Source organism: Triticum aestivum, chromosome 1B (assembly GCF_018294505.1).
Source record: "Triticum aestivum cultivar Chinese Spring chromosome 1B, IWGSC CS RefSeq v2.1, whole genome shotgun sequence".
In the NCBI taxonomy this organism is placed as follows: Eukaryota; Viridiplantae; Streptophyta; class Magnoliopsida; order Poales; family Poaceae; genus Triticum; species Triticum aestivum.
Window position 1 is genome coordinate 428,343,235 of NC_057795.1, and position 22,849 is coordinate 428,366,083.

Sequence of the window (22,849 nt, forward strand, 5' to 3'; positions counted from 1 at the left end):
ATTTTCTCGCCATTATTTATCGTCTGGGCTTATAAAAGGAGACACCGAGGCTCTCGTCCAGCCATCCTTGAAATCGCCACTGCGCAAAGTGTATAACACAATTTTTTTCAGTCGGTATGAGTTTGCCTTGCTCGGATCAAAGCATTAGGCCGAGGAAAATGAAGAACGCAAGTTTGCCTCCTGGGGTGGCAGTCCTGCGATGTTGGTGTGGCGATCTTTGCAAGGTGAAGGAGGTGACGGATTTTTCAGATTGGTTGGGCATGAAGTTTTTCATGTGCGCCAATTATGAGGAAGATCCTGCCGTAGCTATTTCAGAGTACGACAAGCCTCCGGTATGCTTTAACCATCACGAATAGATATTGTTGGTATTTTCATTGATTCTTTAGTAACATTCTTGTTTCTTGTTGTAGTCTCCTCCGCCTCTGTGCATGTACTATCATTGGATTGACACGGAGAAGCCGGCTTGGGCAGTGACTGAGATTCGTGAAAGAAGTCGCCGTGCGTGGAATAGTTTATTTGCGGAAGAGCGACGCGAGAAGGCGGAAGCTGAGGAGAAAGCAGAGCAAGAGAGAGAGTTAAAAGAATACTATGCGGAGCAACACCGTTTTTTTGAGGAAATGGGAAAGAAAAACAGGGAAGAGGCTCGTCGCATGGAGGAGCAGGAACGACAGCGAAAGGAGGCTCGTGAGGCAGAGAGGCAGAGAAAGAAAGAAAGGGCTCGTCAGGCCAAGGCAGCAGAAGAAGCTGGCGATGGAAAAGGAAAATATCCACGCTGGACTCAGTAGATTCCTGTGGTAGTATTTAAAATTCCGCAATCATTTGTATCTTTATTTCTGCACTTTAATGTAGCTTTATTTCAGGAGTTAAATGTAGGTATATTCCTACAATGTATCTTATTTTCAGTTGTGCCGTGTCGTAATGGAAAAAAAATATAGTTTAAGAATAAAGTAGTGGCATTTTCTTTCCCTCCACTAATATCGAACATCGTGCAACAACTACAAAATAAAATTAAGATAGAACATAATGCCCTACAATAACAGAGTACAAACTAATAATGCAAGTACATCCGAATTAAACGGTAGAACTGGAATAAAACTACATGAAGGCATCATCGTCATCCTCCATCGATGCAGAACTCTTGCCCTTCGAGGATGTAGAACTCTTACCCTTGGACGATGCAGAACTCTTGCTCTTCGAGGATGCAGTACTCTTGCCCTTAGACGATGCAGAACTCTTGCCCTTTGATGATGCAGCACCCGGAAGCGGCGGCATGAAGATATCATCTTCATCCTCGCTCTCCTCAGTCCATAAAAATGGATGCATTTCTGCAGTCCTTCTGAAAGTTTCACTCTTCGGCTCCACTACATTCTTCCACCTTGCATGCAACCTAAGAAGTTCTTTACGTACCTCCTCATAGGTCCTTTCAGGCCACCCAGACCTACGTAATTGGTGAGCCAACTCATTCATTATGGTGTCACTACCGGTGAGTTCGTCCCATGGAACTATCCTACTGTCCATCCTGAAATCGGTAGCTAGCCTCAGAAGAGTCCTGCTCATCCCAGGGTGAAAACTACGATCGAAAGGATAATGGGACATCTCGACTACACTACACTCGAATGCTTATCCACCTCCGTCTGAATGGGGTTTTATAGGTAGAGAGGAGAAAATGGCGGGAAAGAACGAGTGCAGTATGGCGGGAAAGGGTTGGCGGGAACATATGGCGGGAAACGAGTGGCGGGAAGATATGGCGGGAAGGGGTTGGCGGGAAACGGGTGGCGGAACATATGGAGGGAAAGCGTTGGCGGGAAAATATTGAGGGGAAAGCGTTGCCTGAAAATATTGAGGGGAAAGCGTTGACTGGTGCATTTTTATTTCAGCAAACATAGATGTTCAAATCGAAAAGTCTGATACACACATATATAGATACAATGGGTCGCGCACGTGCATAGATGAATCACCCTACTTAACGACGACCACCTGGCCTTTCCTTACGACCGGAAGGCGACAAGCGATTAGGTGGCCGGGTCACACGAAGACCGCGGCCGTACTCCACTTCGGCTTCATGTGTCTGCGAGTCCTGCGTAGGTGGTGGAGTCGCGAATCCTTGTTGCGAACCTGAAGCGTAATTGTAGGCGTATGGTTGTGACTCCGGGGGGATAAAAGATGGGCCAATAACATCCCCTCCGAAGAACTCTGTAACTAATGATGTAACCGTGTCGCCAAGATCATGTGATGCTCCCCGGAGGCCTGTGTTGACGCCATGATCATGTGATGCTCCTCGGAGGCCTGTGTTGACGCCGCGTTGGGTGTTCTCATCGCCCCAATTAACATCAGGTGTGTCCTGCACATAGAAACATTTTAAACAAACTGTTAGAGGATAATATATGATATCATTGTAAATGCATTGAAATGTAAACATGACTACCTGAGCATATCCCTCTCCTATACTGTCTGGCCATTGTACTTGGTGCTGGTTTAAATCTGGTACACGAGTCTCCTCGGGCATGGGGATCCCTCGCGTGGAGAGAAACGGCTGAGATCCCTCACCTTGGGTGTATGCATCATATCCTGTGTACGCATATGGGTTAGGGGAAAGAAACTGCTCGGGCATCGAATCCAAGCCCGTGCCATGGTCCTGAGATGTTTGCCCCTGACGAAGCTGCATCGAAGAAGAGCGATGCAGTGGCAGAGATGAGTCATGTCGTGGCAATGTCGTTCTAGTACTCGGACCCTCCCCCCATTGCTCATGGCTCGTACGCGCCTCGCTCGGTCTGGACGACGGTGCCGCACTCGGTCTGGCTGACCTCGCTACCGGCATGTATGCTCCAGTGGCAACGTCGTCGCCTCTACCGCATCTGAACTTCTTTGCCACGAATTGTTGCAAAAGTTTCTGGAATGTCTTGCGATATGGGCCCTGGGCCGGCATGCTATCCGTAGCCATCTGCCCTACTTCGTTGACATTTTCAAGCTGAACAATATTTGGATGTTATTTAGTTCCAATGATTATGAAATGATGGACCTAAAAAAGTTACAAGTGATTACCAGGTGGTCACGATAGTAAGCTGCATGCAGCTCAACATGTCTCCGCGCCTGCTCCTCTTGTGTGAGATGTGTTGGTATAGTAGCTGGCTGACTGGCCAGGCTAGCACGTGTGTTCATGCAGTACCACTGCTTGTACGCTTGATCTGTACTTCCATCGTACGGCCTGCAAAATTAAATAATTACATAAACCGTTGTGATGAAAGCAAAGCATCTTCACGCATCGTATGATCATCGTAAAAAAATAATGTACATAAAATATACCTAAGTTGACGCACTATATCTGCTAGCGCTTCATTTGTCCACTTGTGTACCCATTCACTGTTCTCTTCCCTCCAATCGTATAAACTCCAACCCCTGCCCATATTGGTTAGCCTGCAAATTATGTAACAAAGTGTGAGTTTAGTAAATTAAAAATGACACTAACTATTTAGGGATGTCACATCTTACTTATGTGTTTCCTCATCGATACGTCTGGGAAAAGGTGGTGGAATTTCTTGATAGAGACCGAACTGTCTCATTACACGCTCTGGGTTGTAAGGTTCAACACACCACAGGAACAATAAGTTGCAGCGAGTCAGCCAGAATGCACTATCGGTCAACATGCCTGGTGTGAAGTGTCGAGCATCAAAGACCATTTTTAGCTGGTCCTGAGTCCACGGGTTCCATGTGACTTCTGCCTCATCAAGTATCTCAAACTGCTGGTGGTACATAGGGTAACAATTTTTCGCAATATCTGGAGACCAACGTTTCCGTGCCTTTGTCCACCTGGTGGCCATAGTTGCGCTAGCACCCTCGCCAAAGTCATATGGGTATATGGGTTGTACTATACGAGGTCGTCCTACAGGGAGGTATTCCCAGGACCACAACTGTAGAAACTCATAGGCGACACAAAGTAATGGAGCTTTTTGTGCGAAAGAGGTTTTTTGCGTGGCATCACACAAGCCTCTGTATGTATGAGATAGCATGGCAGAACCGAAGCTGTATTTTGGCTGCTCGGGTAAAGGTTCATCTACCATATTCTCTGCAATGTAGATGAGACCAGGGACAACAACGTCCCCATGTGAATTTGGAAATAGATTCCCGAGGAGCCACAACAAATATGCAAACAGATGTCTTTTTCTCGTCTCCTCATTGGCGAAGCTAGATAAATTAAGAAAGTTATCACGAAGCCAGACGAGTGGGATGCCCCGAGGGTTACCAGAACGTTGTGATTCTGGCATTTCCATCCCAAGACGGGCTGCTATATCTAATGCCCAAGATGGAGACACTCGTGGAGAGACTACCGGCTCACCTCTAATTGGTAGAGCAGTGATCATAGAAACATCTTTCAGTGTAGGTGCAAGCTCCCCAAAACGAAAGTGAAAGGTGTGGGTTTCAGGTCTCCACCGGTCAACGAGGGATGTCAAAAGGGATGGGTCCGAACGTACTTGGTCGTCGCATGATGTGAGCCTAGCAAAACCTTGTAGTCCATAAGCGTCAAGGTGAGCAAGGAAATGATTGTGTATTGGCCATGTTTTCTTTATGGTTCGAAGTCTGAAAGGCCGATAATCATGCTTAGTATTTGGTTTCAAAAATAGGTGGCAACGGTGCCCGGCGTCATGGGGCCCCTGCAAAAGCACTGGCACTTCACCCATAACCTGCACACAAACATACAAATATAAATTACGAGGAAGACAGAAATACAAATGCAAATCTAAATTAACTTAAAAAATACAAAGAGATACGATTTACATTAATTATCTGAAGTTAACATCAGGAGTACAATAATACAAAGAGAATGAATTTAAATTCAATATAAGTACACATAACGAGTACAAATATAAATAGACATGGCGAGTACATATATATCAACATCATGCGTTGTTGTTGGCTCGATACGGGCAGTCTTTGCGTGAATGTCCAGGACACCTGCAAACGCGGCATCGCCTTGGTTCTCCCATCTGGCTATGGTCCATGTCATTGCGATGACGCCTAGACTGACGTCGTCCCTTTGCGGTTCTCATCAAGTCGGTGTTCGGAACCCATTTCGGCCCATCTGGCCACAACATTTTGTAGTTCATATCAATGCCCCAAGCCCAGAACTCACCGTTCCAAGTGTTGTACAGATTGTACATGTTAAAGTACGGCGATATGTATGGCTCGACGCTGATTTTTTGAACAGCAGCCGCCCGGAGCACATGACTGCAAGGGTAGCCCTCAAGCTTGGGCTTGTTACAAGTGCACTCACAGGAGGTTGAGCCAAGGGTGACAGCTTGCTTTTTTGATCCTCTGTGGTGACCCTTAACGTACTTGGCTCGCACATTGACCTCCCACTTATTCCTAAGTGCGTCCACTTTCCTGCAGCCATGACTTTGGGACTTCTTTGCTTTCTCGTCCAGATGTCTTTGCATCTTCTCGGACCATGGCTTGTTCAATTCAACTTGTGCTTTGGCGACGGTGACCCTGTCTGCAAAGTATGACAGGGTCCGGTTCCAAGTTTCTTCAATTAGGGCTGTGATAGGCAGTGCTCGCACCCCTTTAAGAACACCATTGTACACCTCTGACATGTTGCTGGTCATTATTCCATACCGAGCCCCGGTGTCGTGAGCTTGTGCCCACTTCTCCAAATGAGGGCAATTCTCGGTGATCCACTGGCTCAAATTTATGGCCGTCCTACGACCCCTCCGGTCTTCTCTCTGCGGCAAGGCCGCGCGGTCGATCTCACCATTGATACCTGCCCATATCGCATTCATTTTGGCTACAGTTTTTTGCATGCACATCCTCTTGAATAACTTGAACCAATCCTTGTTTTTGAATTTGGAGTAAAAGTTTGCTGCCAAATGCCTCATGCACCACCTTCCCTCTAGATCGGGCCAGCCCCACTCTTCTTCCGACGCCTTAATTATTTCAAGAGCGCTTAATAATCCAGTGTTGCGATCAGAAATGATGCAAACACCTTTACGCTCTTTCACGACACCAATCTTCACGCAGCTCAGGAACCACAACCAGCTATCTTTGTTCTCGCTCTCGACCAATGCATATGCAATAGGAAGAAGCTGATTATTTGCATCCGCTGCAATCGCCACCAATAGTGTGCCCTTGTACTTTCCAGTGAGAAAGGTACCATCAACAGATAATACCGGGCGACAGTGCCTGAAGGCTTGTATAGTCTGGGCGAATGCCCAGAATAAGCGGTCCAGGATTAGCTCACCCGGGTTCATTGGGTTTGGACGTTCTCTCCGCCAAACTTGAGTCCCCCTATTAGCACTTGCTATTTGATGAAGCATTCTAGGGGCATAAGAATATGCCTCCTCATAGGTACCATACAAGTTCTTGAATATATTTTCCTTCGCATGCCTAGCCTTGCTGTAGCTAACAGGGAATCCAATTAGATCCTCTGCATCTTTTTGCAGAGCCCTAACACTAATGTTGAGACTTCCCTGCACAATTGTTTCCATCGTCTGTGCCACAAATTTTGCTGTCACATTGCAGTGATCTGAAAGAGTCCCAGTTTGCTCACAGGTATGCTCCACTATTTTTGTGATATGCCATGACTGACATACCCCAGGCTTCAGTCTAGCGAGAACTCTTCCGCGGCAACCTTTCGCGGTGTGGATGCATATGACCTTCAACTCTTTTTTATCAGACTGCTTCACTCTATGCTGGCGGTGGATGCCGATTGCATAGCTACCCATTGCCTGGTAAGCAGACTTCTTATCTGGGAAAACTTGCCCAACCTCCAGGCTTCCCGCTCCTAGGCCAGAAGCAGAGTGAAATTCGTTGGTGATGCTCATATCCTGTAAAAACCCAGGTTGCAGTGCCGCCGCGACCGCCCTCTGAGGAGGAACATCTTCTTCTCCGCTTGACTCCGAAGACGCAGAAGAATGATCATCATCATCTAGCGCCTCCGGCAATCCCTCCACGTGTTCGCTCATGTCAACGGCCGCCGACCAATATCCTGTGTCATACACAGGCTGGCCGCCCGTCGGTTCCGATGGGCCGATGCTAGGGGCTGATGTGATGGCCAACTCGACCTCACCACCCCTGCTACTGCATCCGGCAACATCAGTGACTGAAATGAACTCCACATACACCATCGGCTGACCATACATTGAGTTATTGGGATTGCTTGCAAACCTCATGTACGACCCCCACGACCGATCACCTGTGACAGGCCGCAAACCCCAACGGGCAACTGTCCCATCATTTCCTCCGTCAACGACGAAGGCCTCCATTGTCATTTTTTTTCCTGCATCACTGGGCCAAACACCGCTCGGATGCACCTTCTAACAGCTGCGTAACCCACGTTGACCATGTCTCTCACCACTACTGTAGTCGACTCACAGAAGGACACATCCACCCCGCATGGACCGTCGCGTAAGACGTTCCCATAGTACACTACTAAATTTTCCATAGTACCTAACCAACATACATGTTTACATTTCAAATAATTAGTAACTGAACATTTAGTAACGATGACAACATTTACATATCTTATGACTAAAATAATAACCGTATTTTCGTTATAAATATTCGGTTTATTTTTAGAATCATTTGCTTAGACTTTAAGGGGTTGTTTGGTTAACGGGTATTTAAAGATCTATTTTTCTCAAATTTGTCTACGAGCGTAACAAACTAAAACTCTGTTTGCTTTTCTCTAACTACCCCAAAAATATCCTAAAATAGTTCTCGTAACATGCAAAAACTTAGCTTCTGGAAAAACGACTTTTCGTAAAATATGGTTTTCTACATAATTTCCTTACAACAGGTTATGACAAAACTGAGGGTAAGTACTCGCTATCCAAACAACCACTAAACATAATATTACGATAATAACATTTAAATATCATATGAGTAAAATATCTAATTTCTTCCGGCATGATATAATGTTTTTCATATCATACGATAAATTTCATTTATTTACAAATAATAATATTTGCAGCGGCATGACAGTACATCAATATAAAAAATATTAACAAAATTACGGCGTCATTTTATACCTTAGGTCCAATATGGATGTGCTTGCAAATGCAATTAAGCGTCCAAATAGTTCGAATAAATATCCGTCACCAGTAAAATATGAACAGAGTCAACCTATTATCACATGAACATCAATATTACACACGGATTTTTCTTTCTGCTATCAAAAGTATGAAAATAACACTTGCATGTATGTGGTCATCATCTCAAAAGGGATAGCGAAGATGGTAACACAATTTCTTCAATCACGTCATCTCCTCCTTGTTTGCTACTAAGATGAATTATTTTACCTAATTACATTTATCATTAAGTACATTACCACCTAATCTTAACATATAAAATTTAGATTATTGTGACATAACAAAGTAGACCTACGATTTCCTAACCATAGACTTATTAATAAACATACCACATGAAATATCATACCACATGCAATGAACAATTACAGTGTAATTTTTTCTTAATTACCGTATTAAGAGCTTCTCGCATGTCAATACAAATGTATGCAACTAACATTGATACAACATCTTCAACCTACTCTTATCAAAAAAATAGTTTAAATGTTGTATCCGTCGTTTGAATTTTTTCCGAACCTCTAAGCACTAACATCACATAGCTAATGACGAGCTAAATGACTAACTAATTACCACCGTGCATCACAAAAAAATCCATGTATTGCAAAGCTCATACCTTGATCTCCCCCTTCGTACTTCACTTAGCACGGCAAATCCTACTCCAGAAACTCCAAATGACTCCTCCAAGTGCTGAAATAATGCCTAAAACAACATAGAGTACACACTTAGGAACTAATCAAACAGAACTAAAACATCATGCATGCAAACAAAACCAACAAAAATGGATAGATCTTACCTTAATCTATCTTTTCTTCAACTTCACCATCTTCGAAAACCAACTCTAAATCGGCCAAAATCACGAGTGAAAGTAGCTACCAAGTATTTCCTTCTGTGTATTCTTCTAGACTTAGACAGAGTAGAGAGGCAGTGAAGGCAAGGAGAGATATTCGAGAGAGTGTATGCGCAGCCGCGGTTGTGCGTATATAAAGAGGAGGAGCACTGTATTGTCGGCAGAACGAGATACACTCAGCTACCGCAGCCTCGGATTCCAGCATTGCGTTGTCTCATCACACGCAGCAACTAGACCGCTCTCGGGTGTCGGCAAGAAGCGGAAATCACGCAGGCTGCGGGAATCAGATTCCAATTTACAAAGCATCTGCGGAAATCACGCGTTGCAGCAGGCCGTCCAAATTAGCGCCGTCAGGTCGCTGTCATAGAAATCAGCGCCGTTGAAATCAGCGCCGTCAGGGCTGTCGGGCCGCATGCGCGCTGCCGCCTCACCCGGTGGCGGCCGGGCCCGCGCCTCTCTTCCCGTGAAGATGCTGCTGTCGGCCTGGGCGCGGCATGGGCAGCAGCGGCCGCCTCAGCCAGTGGCGGCGTGGCCCACCTGGCCTCACCCGTTCCGTTGCACTGTCCCGAATCCGTTGTGCACCGCGCGGCCGCCTCCTGCGGTGGCGGCGGGGCCCGCCGCCTCCTGGTGTGGTGGCAGGTGCCACGTGTCGCCTGCCGCACCTGCCGCCACTAGTCAGGGGGTCCTTTTTGACGTTTTTATCTGCAGATAGTCCTTTTTGACAATAGCGTTCGGCAGGGGGTCCTTTTGGACAAAAAATCCGGTTATGGACACTACCCCACATCTAGTGGACAGATAAAACTTCGCAGGTGCTCAATGTTAATTGACGTGCGGCTAACAAGCTCATTCCGGGGAGTAAGGCAAAGGTGAAGGTCCTCATATCCGGAATTTGAGTCCATGATCTCGCCCTAGAAAATGCAAGCCAACTCTAAAACATTTGTTGTCTTTTGTGAGGTAGATGTATATTTTTTGTCAATGACTCTTTTCTGTTGGATTTTTCGCCTTTTCTTTCTAGTTTTCCCTACTTTTCCTTCTTTTTATTTTTATGTTTTCCCATTTTTATTTTTAGTTTTAGTTTTATATATTAAAAATATTAAAAGTTTATATTCCCGGAGGAGGTTATACCACGTGAAACACTCTTTAATGGAGCTTTCGTTTTAGCTGGTTGTTACAAAATACTTCAACACTTTTTAAAATTACATAATTTTTCCAAAAATGCATGGGTACTATTTTGAAATTATGTGAACATTTGATTAAAGTCATGGACAGTTTCTGAAAACTACATGGACATGTTTTTAAAAAATACCTGAATACTTTTGAAATTAGGCACATGTCTTTAAAGACCAATGTTACTTAGCATGGTCCTTCTTTAAATGAATGGACACTTTTTAATTATGTGAATATCTTTTAAATGCCTAAAGACTGTTAAAAATTGCAAGTACTTATTTCATTATATAATAAATAAATAATTGGCCACTTTTTTTACTGAAAACATGAAAAAAAACATATCAATAAACTGATTACATAAAAAAGAAGTACATGCTACCAAGCCACACCAAGTCGGCCCATTACTGATTTCTGCAGGCGATTGCCCGCTAGCGCTCAAGCGTTACTATGGGCGACACATATGTACGCACTCACGGACCGCGAGGGGTATATATCGCGAGATCACTAATTAAGGTGTAATTTTTGCAAATGTCACTCCCACTATCTCCGGCGTTGACAAGTGGCGCACTACCTGTGCGCCACTTGTCCCAACTTGGAAGCTTTTTTAGATTTGTTTATTCAAATTGTTTTATCTGTTAAACCGTGCATCCAAATTTTGAACCGTTTTCCTCGTTGAATTTCTCGCGTTGAAATCTTCAAAACTAGATCTCATATTAATAGGTTTCGATGATTTTTTTTCTTTGGAAAACCCCAAAAAAGTCAGAAGAAGAAAGAAAAACAAGCCGGAAGCACCTTTTTCTTCTTCACTTTTTTCCCTTTCTGAGAGACACAATTGTGCCCCTTGCGGAAGCTAACCAGTGCATGCGCGAGAAGCAAATTTTTGCCTCCCGTGGAAGCAAAAAAATGTGTTTTCCCTTTCTGGGAGGCAGAGTTGTGTCTCTCGCGGGAACAAATCTGTGTCTCCCATGAAAGAAGAAAAACATTTTTTTTCTTTTTCCGAGAGGCACAGTTGTGTCTCTCGTGGAAGCAAATTTGTACCTCCATGAGAAGCAAATCTGTGTCTTCTGTGAAAGCAAAAAGAATGTGTTTTTCTTTTTTTAACAGGCACAGGTGTGCAGTGTGCCTCTCGTGGAACAAATATGTCGCTCTATGAGAAGCAAATTTGTGCCTCTTGTGAAAGATAAAAATGCAATTTTTTTTCCTCTCTGAGATGCAAAGCTATGCATCTCGTGAAAGCAAATCTTTGCCTCCCATGGAAGCAAAAATACAAAGTTTTTTTTTGAAAAAACCATTTGTCCTAAACCTGGGGAAAACCGAAAAGCCAACAAAATTCAAAAAAAATAAAACACAAAAACGCATATAGAAAATATTCTTCAGGGAGTGCCCAACATGTGACACGTGGCGGCAGCTAAGAGCGCGCCAAAGTGACCCTTGTGATGCTCCCATAAGGGGTACCTCTTGATTAGTTGCTCCCTATATGTCGCCTGTATCGAGAGATCCTTCAGTCTCGCCCCTGGTATGACATAAGTGGGCCAGCCCAGTACTATTAGCTGCTAGGAGCGGTTTTGGAAAGCTTCGATGGACCGATTCCGTTCGATTTCGAAGCTTCCATGCCGTTAATTCTTAGAAATAAATCTATGTGTTTTTCTTACTGGTTTTCATGGGTTTTGTCATTTTTCTTTCTTTCTTTCTTTCCTACATATGTACTACAATTTTCATAGACATTGAAACATTTATTTATACGTGCTAATTTTTTTCAGATACATGATCAACATTTTTAGAAAAACAGGTTTCGAAAATTGCTTGAATATGTGTTAAATAACTTTCACATATACGTTGATTTGTTTCGATGAGACAAAACATTTTTCTAAAACTATTTGATCTTTTTTTACATTGTACAAACATGTCACGGGAATATTTTCGGAACACACAAACTTTTTGTTGTAAAATAAAACATACAGTTTTTGGAATGGCATGAGGCATTTTTCAAAATTACATGCACATTTTTTTACATTGTCATGGCCATATTTTTGAAATGCCTGACCTTTTTTTAACATTGTTTTTGGAAGGTACATAATGTTTATTGAATTACACGAACTTTTTTTTACATTGCACAAACTTTTTTAAAGTTCCACATACAGTTTTTTGAAACGCTTGAACATTTTTGAACGCTATCAACATTTTTAAGAAATTACGGTAACAATACTTCACACTGCCTTAACGGTTTTAAAATTCGTGTTTAAAAAAATTGAAGTAATTTATGAAATATATGTATTTTAGAATATTTTGAAAATATGAACAAAATGGAAAGAGAAAAACATGTATGTACCACGTGTATGTTGTGTCGTAGCAGAAACCAGGGCCGACTCATTTGAGGTCATATTGTAGGAGAACGGCGCATACACCTCACAGCAAGCGAGGTATAGATGCCCCCCCCCCCCCCACCCCCTCCACCTTGAATATCTTTAAACCTCTTCCTTTTTGAGGTAACCCAAGTCTTGCCGAGGCCCCTCTTCTCCACTTTATTTGTAGTTATAGTAAAGGCTCATCTACTCCAATTGCTTGACATTGAGTGAAGTTTGATTTGAAGCTCGAGATTGTAGAGCTCGTCATAAACAAACCCTCACCTCCATATCCCTGAAATTTGTACCCTGTCCTCTATAATCCCGGTTATTTTCAACCCTAAACCATTCCTAAACCTGTTTGTAGGAACAACCCTGGTCAGTATCACTTGTTTCTCTGACTGACAACACATGCCTACTTGCTAACTCCATCTTCTTCATCTATCTCGCCTCTTCTCTCCTCTCTTGGCGTGAGCCCATGCAAACAACAAGGCAGCATACGTGATTCTTGTGCACGAACTGGGCGAGTGGGCCGGCCACACGTAGGAGCACTGGATAGGAGCCATGAGGTGGCATGCGCGGTGCGGCAACCGTCGGACGCATCATGGACTCATGGTGCAACCAGATGCATGTCTGTTCCTGACCCGCTGTTGCCTAGAAGTCAAATATGCAGCTGACTGCAGCGTAAGCCAACCAAAAGCTTTGTGTTGCATCATCAGCCTCAAGATGGGCAAGGCCATGCAACGAGCTCTACAACCTCAAGGTTTAAAATAGACTTCACTCCTTGACATTCTAGGTGTGGTCTTGCGCCTTGGGCGCAATGCTTGTGGCCCGGCCCAGTACCATAGTGCTCAATGGCGGTTTTGGGAAGCTTCTGTGGGCCGGTTTGATCCAGCTTTAGAAGCTTCCGTGCAATTTTATTACTTTTCTATGTGTTTATCTTATTAGAATTTTTTTTGTCTTTTACTTTCATTTTTTGTAACTTTTATTTTTTTTTCAATACATGTGATAATTTCTTTCTGTACATCCGAAACATTATGTTATACACATTGATTTTTTCAAATATATATATTTTTAAATGTGTTAAAAAATTATTAATTTCATGTTGAAACATTTTACAAAATATTTAAAAACTACATGAACAATTGTTTTACAATGCATAGGTTTCTTAGTGTCACAAACATTTTCTGAAATACGTGAACATTCAAATGACATAACCATTTTTTGCATTGTATAAATATTTTTTTAAATGTCACGTGTTTTCTTTTGAAAGCGTGAATATAGTTTAAATGCCACTTTTTTAAAGCTAACAAGATTTTTAAAAAGATACACTAACAAAATTTCTTCACTGCAATAATAATTTATAATTGTGGTTTTTAGAACTTTTAAGTAAATTAAGTTCTGTGATATATATGTATTTGGAATATACACAAAAAAACATACACACTGTGTTGTATCGTGCGAATGTTGTGCTGTAACGGAAACCTGGGCCCTGCCCATTTGAGGTGGCGCTGTAGGCGATCATTACATACACCTCGCAGCCAGCAAGGTATAGGGGCTCCCAGAAAACACGGCCCTCTTGTCCAAGATAGGCTTCCTTATGCGGCAGCAGCCTTAAGGCTGTGTTTGATAGTGAAGTATTAAAAAATCACAGTATTGAAAAACTTCAATATTTTTGCATGTAGGTATAAGATATCACAGTTTTCATATATCACAGTATTTTGAAGTATTGAGAATACTTTGTGCTGTTTGGCTGGTGCTGCATATATCCACGTAAATTGGCTAGCTACCCGTTTTCTCCTTAGCTACCCAACTGTTGCAAACTAAACGGCCATGCACAAACTCCGAATGGCCATGCACAAAGGCCACTACCAAACTGCAACAACTATGCCCATACCCCATAGTTCGGCCTGTAGCTTATCAAAGAGGAGGCAGTCGAACTACCACAACATGACGTGTGTCACCTCACGAACTCATTGGCACTCTTTCGCGTTGCTGTCAAGGGGCATCCGGAGCTGCGCGTGGAGCCGTGGAGCTAGGACCTCACAGTCCGCAACACGTCGTAGCCGGCGGCGCACCACGTGGAGCCGTGCGTAAACTGGAACCGTGCGCCCAAGCTCGACGCCTTCCAGTAGATTCAATTGGTGGCTCCTCCCAATCATTATTTCAAACATACGACCAACACGACACGTGATACATCAAGCAAGAAAGAAGGCGGCTTGGAAGCGGACCAAGGAGCAGCGGCGAGACTATCTCCAGTGACGAGAGAGCAGCGGTGGCGGCTTGGAAGCGCACGAGGAAGAAAAACGACACGGTCCTATTTTCTCCCCTGTTCAGTTTTTTAAAAAAGAGGTTCGGGGCTCTTTTTTTAAAACAGAGGAAATACTATGTTTTGGTGAATACTGTAGTATTAGTACTACAGTTTTTTATGGAAATCAAACAGCTCACTGTAATTAAAACCATGGTATTTGAAAAAACTGTAGTATTCTTCAATTACATAGAAAATGCAGAGCTATCAAACAGGGTCTAAGCGTTGACATGACGATGAAGCTGCACACCCCCTCCCGACATTTCCTACACGACGACTTAAGCATCCGTTATAGTGTATTTCGCAACTTGGCACACACCCACACCTCCTCGTCTAGTGTTAGCGACGGTAGCCAACCAGACATCCACTCCAATGTGATTAGTTACATCCTTTTTATTATTTTATTCTCTTTTCTCTTTGTTTCCATCTTATTTATTTTCTCTTGTAACTCTTTCTTTTCCTTTTCCTTTTCAAAATGCTTGATTTTTTTTTATCAAAATCAATAAATGTTTCTCAAATCCATGGATGTTTTTTTTCAAAATCCGGCGATCTCTTTCCGAACTTCTTGATTTGTTTTCCAAAATTAGTAAAAAAAATGAATTCATTTAAAATAAATATGTTTTGAAATTTGATGAAGTTTTTTAAAAATCAATAACTAATTTTTTCCAAATTTGATGCTTTTTCCCAATTCAATGAGATTTTTTCAAATCGATGATATTTTTCCAAATTTGATGAATTTATCAAAATCGATGAAATTTTTAAGTTTGTGACTTTTTTCGCCAAACTCATGATCATTTTTGAATTCATGAATCTTCTTTGAGATTTTTTTGTTATTTGAAAAACAATCGTACTGGTTTCAAAAGTCAAAGATTGACCGGTTAAATGCGATCGAGCGAACCAGGGGAAACCTGTCAAATGCGATTAAGCGCTCGCCTTCTACATGGACTGGCTCGTTCCGGCGCGTGAGCGCCAGGGAACTATTCACCAAAAAAAGATCGTGAATATCAATGAAAAGGCAACTCTTTTTTTGAGAATTGATAGACCTTTATTAGCTCCAAATGTTTTCGGGAATACAAATCATATCTGGTCTACCAAGAAACATTCATATTGGAGTGGGTGTCTGGTTGGCTAAAGTAGACCTTTATTAGCTCAAAATGTTTTCGGGAATACAAATCAAAATGCCTGCCACGATCTAAAGTAGTCGTTGCCTTCGCCAACGAATGAGCTTCAATGTTTACTTTCATATTTAATTTTTTTTGATAAAAGGGTGCATTTTATTTACTTAAAATGAAGCATCAAGAGGATACAAACATGATGAGTACACCTGAACTGGATCAAACATCTGGACACGCCTCTTAATCTCATAAATGATTCAGGTCGAGGGTCCCAGATAAGCTTCCTATTTTCATGGACCACCTGAACTGAATCGAACATCTGGACGCGCCTCTTAATCTCATAAATGATTGAGGCCGAGGGTCCCACTAAGTTTCCTTAATGCGTTTAACAGTGGCGGAGCAGTCCGTAGCAGTGACAACATTACTGCATGCAAGATCAAGCGCTAGTGATAGCCCTTCACTACTGGCCATTGCCTCCAACATTTCAGGTTTAGTCATGTCCTGAATGGAAACTACAGATGTACCTAAGAAATTCCCAGTTCCATCCCGGCACACAGCAGCAACAGCGCACCTCTATCCTCATGGCGTCCAACAGCAGCATCAACATATATCTTGACAACTCCCTGAGGTGGAGTTTTCCACTTTGCGCCATCTTCATGAGATTGCACCCGACCTCAATGCACTTTTGTTGTTGATTCAGTAATGTCCTCCAAGTAACTCGTGATGAAGGAGTATGTCGACAGTGGTGATTAGAAGCTCTCCTCCTGTATAGCCTTTCGGTGCACCCACCAAATAGACCATATGGTCATGAGAACTTTAACAAAATCTTCGTTGTTTACTGAATCCTACAACTCGATTAACCAGAGTATAGCATCATCAAGTCTGCAGGCGATCACGTGTTCTACCAGCTCTTCATCAACAAGAGACCATACACTCTTAGCCATAGTGCAATCGATCAACACATGTCTCCAAGTGCCCGCAGCAGAATTGCATACTGGACAAACCTCATTATCAGCCATATTACGATGGTGACTCGGAGCTTTAGTAGGGATAGAGTTTCTGGCTAGCCTCCAAGCAAAATTCTTGAGTTTTCCTTGTGAAAGATCATGGATGTCGCCTAGAGGGGGTGAATAGGCGCTTTAAAATAATTATGGTTTAGACTTGAATAAATGCGGAATAAACCTAGGGGTTAATTTTTCAAGCACAAAACCTACAACAACTGGGCTCACCTATGTGCACCAACAACTTATGTTAAGCAAGGTAAACAACTATGTGATAGCAAGATATATGACAAGGAACAATATGGCTATCACAAAGTAAAGTGCATAAGTAAAGGACTCGGGTAAAAGATAACCGAGGCACGCGGAGACGATGATGTATCCTGAAGTTCACACCCTTGCGGATGCTAATCTCCGTTTGGAGCAGTGTGGAGGCAGAATGTTCCCCAAGAAGCCACTAGGGCCACCGTAATCTCCTCAGGCCCTCGCACAATGCAAGATGCCATGATTCCACTAAGGGACCCTTGAGGGAGGTCACCGAACCCGTACACTTTGCCAACCCTTGGGGGCGGTCAACTTTTCACTTCCACGTATCACCGTGGAGAACTCAAACCGATGCAACTAATGCAATGTCAAGGGCACACGGAGTGCCCAATTCCCTCACTCTCAAACCCCACCAAAGCAACGAAAGCTATGGAGGAAAAAGAGAGGAAGAACGATGAAGAGAACATGAAGAACTCCAAGATCTAGATCCAAAGGGTTCCCCTCACATAGAGGAGAAAGTGATTGGTAGAAACGTAGATCTAGATCTCCTCTCTCTTTTTCCCAAACACTAGCAAGAATCCATGGAGGGACTGAGAGAAAGCAAGCTCGAAGAAGGTCAACAATGGGGGAAGAACATGAGCTAAAGGGATAAGGTCCAATGGGGAAGAAGACCCCCTTTTATAGGCGGGGAAAAAATCCAATCGTTATGTTGGGGAACGTAGTAATTTCAAAAAAAAACCTACGATCACGCAAGATCTATCTAGGTGATGCATAGTAACGAGAGGGGAGAGTGTGTCCACATACCCTCGTGAGCTAAAAGCGGAAGCGTTAAGTAACGCGGTTGACGTAGTCGAACGTCTTCACGATCCAACCGACCAAGTACCAAATGCACGGCACCTCCGCGATCTGCACACGTTCAGCTCGATGACGTCTCTCGAACTCTAGATCCAGCTGAGGTCGAGGGAGAGTTCTGCCAGCACGACGGCGTGGTGACGGTGATGATGAAGTTACCGGTGTAGGGCTTCACCTAAGCACTACGACGATATGACCGAGGTGGAAAACTATGGAGCGGGCACCGCACACGGCTAAAGATCAACTTGAGTGTCTATGGGGTGCCCCCCTCCCCCGTATATAAAGGAGGGGAGGAGGGGGTCGGCCGGCCTCATGGGGCGCGCCCCAAGGGGGGGAATCCTACTCCTACTAGGAGTAGGTTCCCCCTTTCCTAGTCCAACTAGGAGGGGAAGGAAAGAGGAACAGGGAGAGAAGGAAAGGGGGTCGCCCCCCCCCCCCAATTTAGATTGGGCTTGGGGGGTGCGCGCCTCCACCTGGCCGCCTCCTCCTCTCTTCCACTAAAGTCCATGTAGGCCCATTAACCCCCAGGGGGTTCCGGTAACCCCCGATACTTCGGTTTTATCCGAAACTTCACTGGAACACTTCGGGTGTCCGAATATAGCCGTCCAATATATCAATCTTTTTGTCACGACCATTTCGAGACTCCTCGTCATGTCCGTGATCTCATCCGGGACTCCGAACAATCTTCGACAAATCACATAAACTCATGATACCAATTGTCATCGAACGTTAAGCATGCGGACCCTACGGGTTCGAGAACTATGTAGACATGACCGAGACACATCTCCAGTCAATAACCAATAACGGAACCTGGATGCTCATATTGGTTCCTACATATTCTACGAAGATCTTTATCGGTCAAACCGCATAACAACATACGTTGTTCCCTTTGTCGTCGGTATGTTACTTGTCCGAGATTCGGTCGTCGGTATCATCATGCCTAGTTCAATCTCGTTACCGGCAAGTTTCTTTACTCGTTCCATAATACTTCATCCCACAACTAACTCATTAGTCACAATGTGTGACACCCCGAGACCGACGCTCCAGATGCCTTCCATGTATTCCGAGTTTCGTTGTGTGATTTGTTTTCCTTGTTGCATTATTCATGTCATCTCTTGCATTGCATCATGTCATCATGCAACCCTTTTTAAAACTCAGCTAAATAAATTGCATAGATCGTTGATCTATTTAAATCGAGATAATTCATATGGTGATTTCTCTTTATAACATATCCTCCCAATACTTAGGGAGCTACTATAAAATATTCCATTAGCTTGGAATTAACCGTAACACACCTGCAAAATTCCCATGCCCTTTCTACTTCCAGTTTGTTCACCAAACTTTGCCAACAATTCTTATCTCTTTTATCGAGGCTTCTCCTAAAGTCTCAACATCTTTGGACCTCCCTAGCACCTACTTCCTATGCAAGACCATTTGAATTAAATTCAAATGAGTTTGAATTTAATTCCTGCAATCATGTCCACACCATTTTCCTTGGGACATGCGCATTTTTGCGAGTTCGGGAAAATTATCCCCATGCCCAAATTCTTGTCCACTCATTTCTTTTCTCTCCTTTTATTTCTTTGCTTTTCTGTTTTAGGAAGAGACTTGAAGAAGAAGAGAGAAGCCCAGCTAGGCCTCCTAGCACACAGCACCGGCCCACCTCATCAGGCCCATCCACTCCCTCCTAACCCTAGCCTGCACAACCACCCTCTTCCTCGATCCCCACTTCTCCCCTCGCGCCGCCAGAACCCAGCGCCCGATCCCCATCTCCCTCGCAGCCTCTCTCTCCCGATACCATCGCTCCTCTCCCTCGATCTCCTCCCTCGCGCCGCCACCTCCCATTCGCTCGAACCCCTCCTCCCGAGCGCGCCTCCCATGGCGCCCCGCATCAGCTGGCCTACACCTCGCGAGCTTGCCGCCTCCCGCAGCCATCGACCGAGCCTCCTCCTTGTTGCCCATGGTGCCGCGCCACCGGACCTCCCCGTCGCCCTCGTTTACGACCATCGCCGCCCCTGCAGCCTACCCTTCTCTGCGCCAAGGCCGTGGCCTCACCGGCCGACCCCGCCTGCTTCCCCTCGCCGTTGCCCCGGTCATCTCAGGCCTGGATCCGGCGGGATCCGGCCGTGGTCCGCCCCAAGTGCGTCCCTATCGCCCTGCCTCCAAGTCCCTCGCGCCACCGTCATCGTACGCCATGGCCAAGACCATCTCCAGCAGCTCCTTCGCGCCTGTTCTCTGGCTACTTGTGATGCCTGACGAGCCCTGCCCGACGCTGCCATGGGCAGCCACCTCGCCCGCCTCCTCCCGTCGGCCCTCTCTACCTGCTGCCAATCTGCCATCTCCGGCCGCCTGCTGTGCTCCACCTCCTGGCCCGAGCTACATATGTCGCTGCTTTTTCCCGTTGACGTGAATACAACAGCTGCAACACCCATGGACGCCAAGTTCCTCGACGACCCGTGTACGACTACGAGGATTCGCCAAGTACCCTTCGGATGCACCATTCCAGGACCGCCAAGTTCATCTACCGCCGTCAAGTGAACTATTACCATCACTCCAAGACCCAAACGACTACGGCGACATGAACATCTACGAACCATGTACAACTACCGTTTCCTGCCTAGAACAACTACCGTCGACGTGCATTTCGCCAAGTACCACTACCGATGAACCCCGAAGGACTTGGATGCGACAAGTTCCTCTCCAAACGTGTACAACTACTGATGCCATGTATGACTTCTTCCTACAACCGTCCCAAGAACGTCTACTTCCTCTACACCGCTCCGAACTCGAACCGCCCCAAAAATGCATGCTTCAAAGGTATAACCCCGAGACGATCACCAATGGAATGAATGCTTTGTTGTATGAGATGCTCGTGTTTGCACCGTGTCCGAGTTGTCGCTTGCACGTTCCTCGTTTGAATGCCGTCTTCCAATGGGAACCCGGTATCCGAGATCACCCACCATCTTTTGCATGTTCTACACATCCACACTTTCTTTTGCACCGACAGCTTGATGAGTTGTCGGATCATCGGAATGTTGCCGTGGCGCCATTTCTGTTGTCATTGTCGTGGCACCCCTTTCATTCCACCATGGTGACCAAATGCTTCATAACATGCTCATGTCAACATTTTCAAAAAATTGCATAAAACTTGCATATGTCATCTGCATCATGATAACAACATTTAAAATGTTTAAAATTGTTGTTTGCTTTAAATTATGAAATAACATGGGGATTTTTCGGAATTGTTGTTTGTGTTTACGGCCTCATTTAAACTTGCCTAGATAGGTATTTTTCTTATGCTTCACCTCTTGCCATGTTAATTAACATTTAATAATTGTTGAGCATCTTAACCGAGAGTAAACTACATAATTCGATGTTGTGTTTCATCAATATGCAACTCGTTGCATATTGAGCTCCACTTTATTTGTAGTATTGTTTATGCACTTTTCCATGCCATGCCTCTTTAAATCGGACATGCATCATACTTGGTTGTGCATCGTGCCATGTTTATGTGATGGTTGTTTACCATGTTGTTTGCTTCTTTTCGGTTTGCTTCTCTTGTTAGCTTCAGTTCCGTTCCACAATTGTGAGGATTTGTTCGACTACGTCCGTTTGTCTTCTTCTTGGACTCGTTCTTCTTCCTTGCGGGATCTCAGACAAGATGATCATTACCCTCGATACCACTTCTATCTTTGCTTGTTAGTTCCTTCGTTCTATCGCTATGCTGCACTACCCATCACTTGTTTACCATGCCTCCCAGATTGCCATATCAAGCCTCTAACCCACCTTTCCTAGCAAACCATTGTTTGGCTATGTATCCGCTTTTGCTCAGCCCCTCTTATAGCGTTGTTAGTTGCAGGTGAAGTTGAAGATTGCTCCATGCTAGAACATGATTATGTTGGGATATCACAATATCTCTTATTTAATTAATGCATCTATATACTTGGTAAAGGGTGGAAGGCTCGGCCTTATGCTTGGTGTTTTGTTCCACTTTTGCCTCCCTAGTTTCCATCATACCGGTGTTATGTTCCTTGATTTTGTGTTCCTTACGCGGTCGGGTTTATGGGAACCCCTTGACAGTTTGCTTTGAATAAAACACCTCCAGCAAGGCCCAACATTGGTTTTACCATTTGCCTAATAACAACTAAAACTTAAATAGCAGATTTTCGCCGGCCCCCTAGTATTTTTAATCAACCCCGGGCCAGTGCTCCTCTGAGTGTTGGTCCAAAACGAGCAGACTGCAGGGCCACCACGGGGCAACTCGAGGTCTGGTTTTACTCGTAGGATGTCTCATCTGGTGTGCCCTGAGAACGAGATATGTGCAGCTCCTATCAGGATTTGTCGGCACAGTCGGACGGTCTTGCTAGATTTGTTTTACCATTGTCAAAATGTCTTGCAACCGGGATTCCGAGTCTGATCGGGTCTTCCCGGGAGAAGGAATATCCTTCGCTGATCGTGAGAGCTTGTGATGGGCTAAGTTGGGACACCCCTGCAGGGTTCAAACTTTTGAAAGCCGTGCCCGCGGTTATGTGGCAAATGAGAGTTTTTACTATTCAGTTGTAGAGAACTCGACACTTGACTTAATTAAAATGCGCCAACCGCGTGTGTAGCCGTGATGGTCTCTTTTCGGTTGAGTCTGGGAAGTGAACATGGTTTGGATTATGGTTGAACGTAAGTAGTCTTCAGGATCACTTCTTGATCACTTCTAGATGACGACTGTTGTGTAGTTTGTCTCCTTACTATTGTACTCGTCTTTAGCCACCATATTTTGCTTAGCGCTTGTTGCAACTCCACCTCATCACCTTATCCTACCCATAAGCTTAAATTGTCTTGATCTCGCGGGTTTTGAGATTGTTGAGTCCTCGTGACTCACAAGAT

At 44.4% G+C, this 22,849-nt stretch overlaps 1 protein-coding gene across 2 annotated transcripts; it reads right to left on the reverse strand.

Annotated features, from left to right (window-relative positions):
• Nucleotides 1-1,896: 1,896 nt before the first annotated feature.
• Nucleotides 1,897-9,001, reverse strand: LOC123128922 (protein MAIN-LIKE 1-like). Of its 2 annotated transcripts, XM_044549039.1 has the most exons (8): nucleotides 8,872-9,001; nucleotides 8,692-8,777; nucleotides 8,022-8,115; nucleotides 3,490-4,679; nucleotides 3,304-3,414; nucleotides 3,043-3,205; nucleotides 2,426-2,968; nucleotides 1,916-2,341 (listed from the first exon to the last, which is right to left on the reverse strand). In XM_044549039.1, the coding sequence occupies exons 4-8, from the start codon at nucleotides 4,674-4,676 to the stop codon at nucleotides 1,964-1,966; spliced, it is 2,382 nt and encodes a 793-aa protein (XP_044404974.1). In that variant the 5' UTR covers nucleotides 4,677-4,679; nucleotides 8,022-8,115; nucleotides 8,692-8,777; nucleotides 8,872-9,001; the 3' UTR covers nucleotides 1,916-1,963. The 2 variants fall into 2 exon arrangements, with proteins under 2 accessions (XP_044404980.1, XP_044404974.1); XM_044549045.1 differs by lacking the exon at nucleotides 2,426-2,968 and having other exon boundaries at nucleotides 1,897-2,341.
• Between the last annotated feature and the right edge of the window lie 13,848 nt (nucleotides 9,002-22,849).

Excerpts from the sequence above, each read along its gene's own strand:
- LOC123128922 (XM_044549039.1), bottom strand. The coding sequence starts at position 4,676 with ATGGGTGAAGTGCCAGTGCTTTTGCAGGGGCCCCATGACGCCGGGCAC. Across the intron at positions 3,206-3,303 it reads GATATAGTGCGTCAACTTAG|GCCGTACGATGGAAGTACAG; the intron begins GTATATTTTATG and ends TTAATTTTGCAG. Across the intron at positions 2,342-2,425 it reads TAGGAGAGGGATATGCTCAG|GACACACCTGATGTTAATTG; the intron begins GTAGTCATGTTT and ends TTCTATGTGCAG.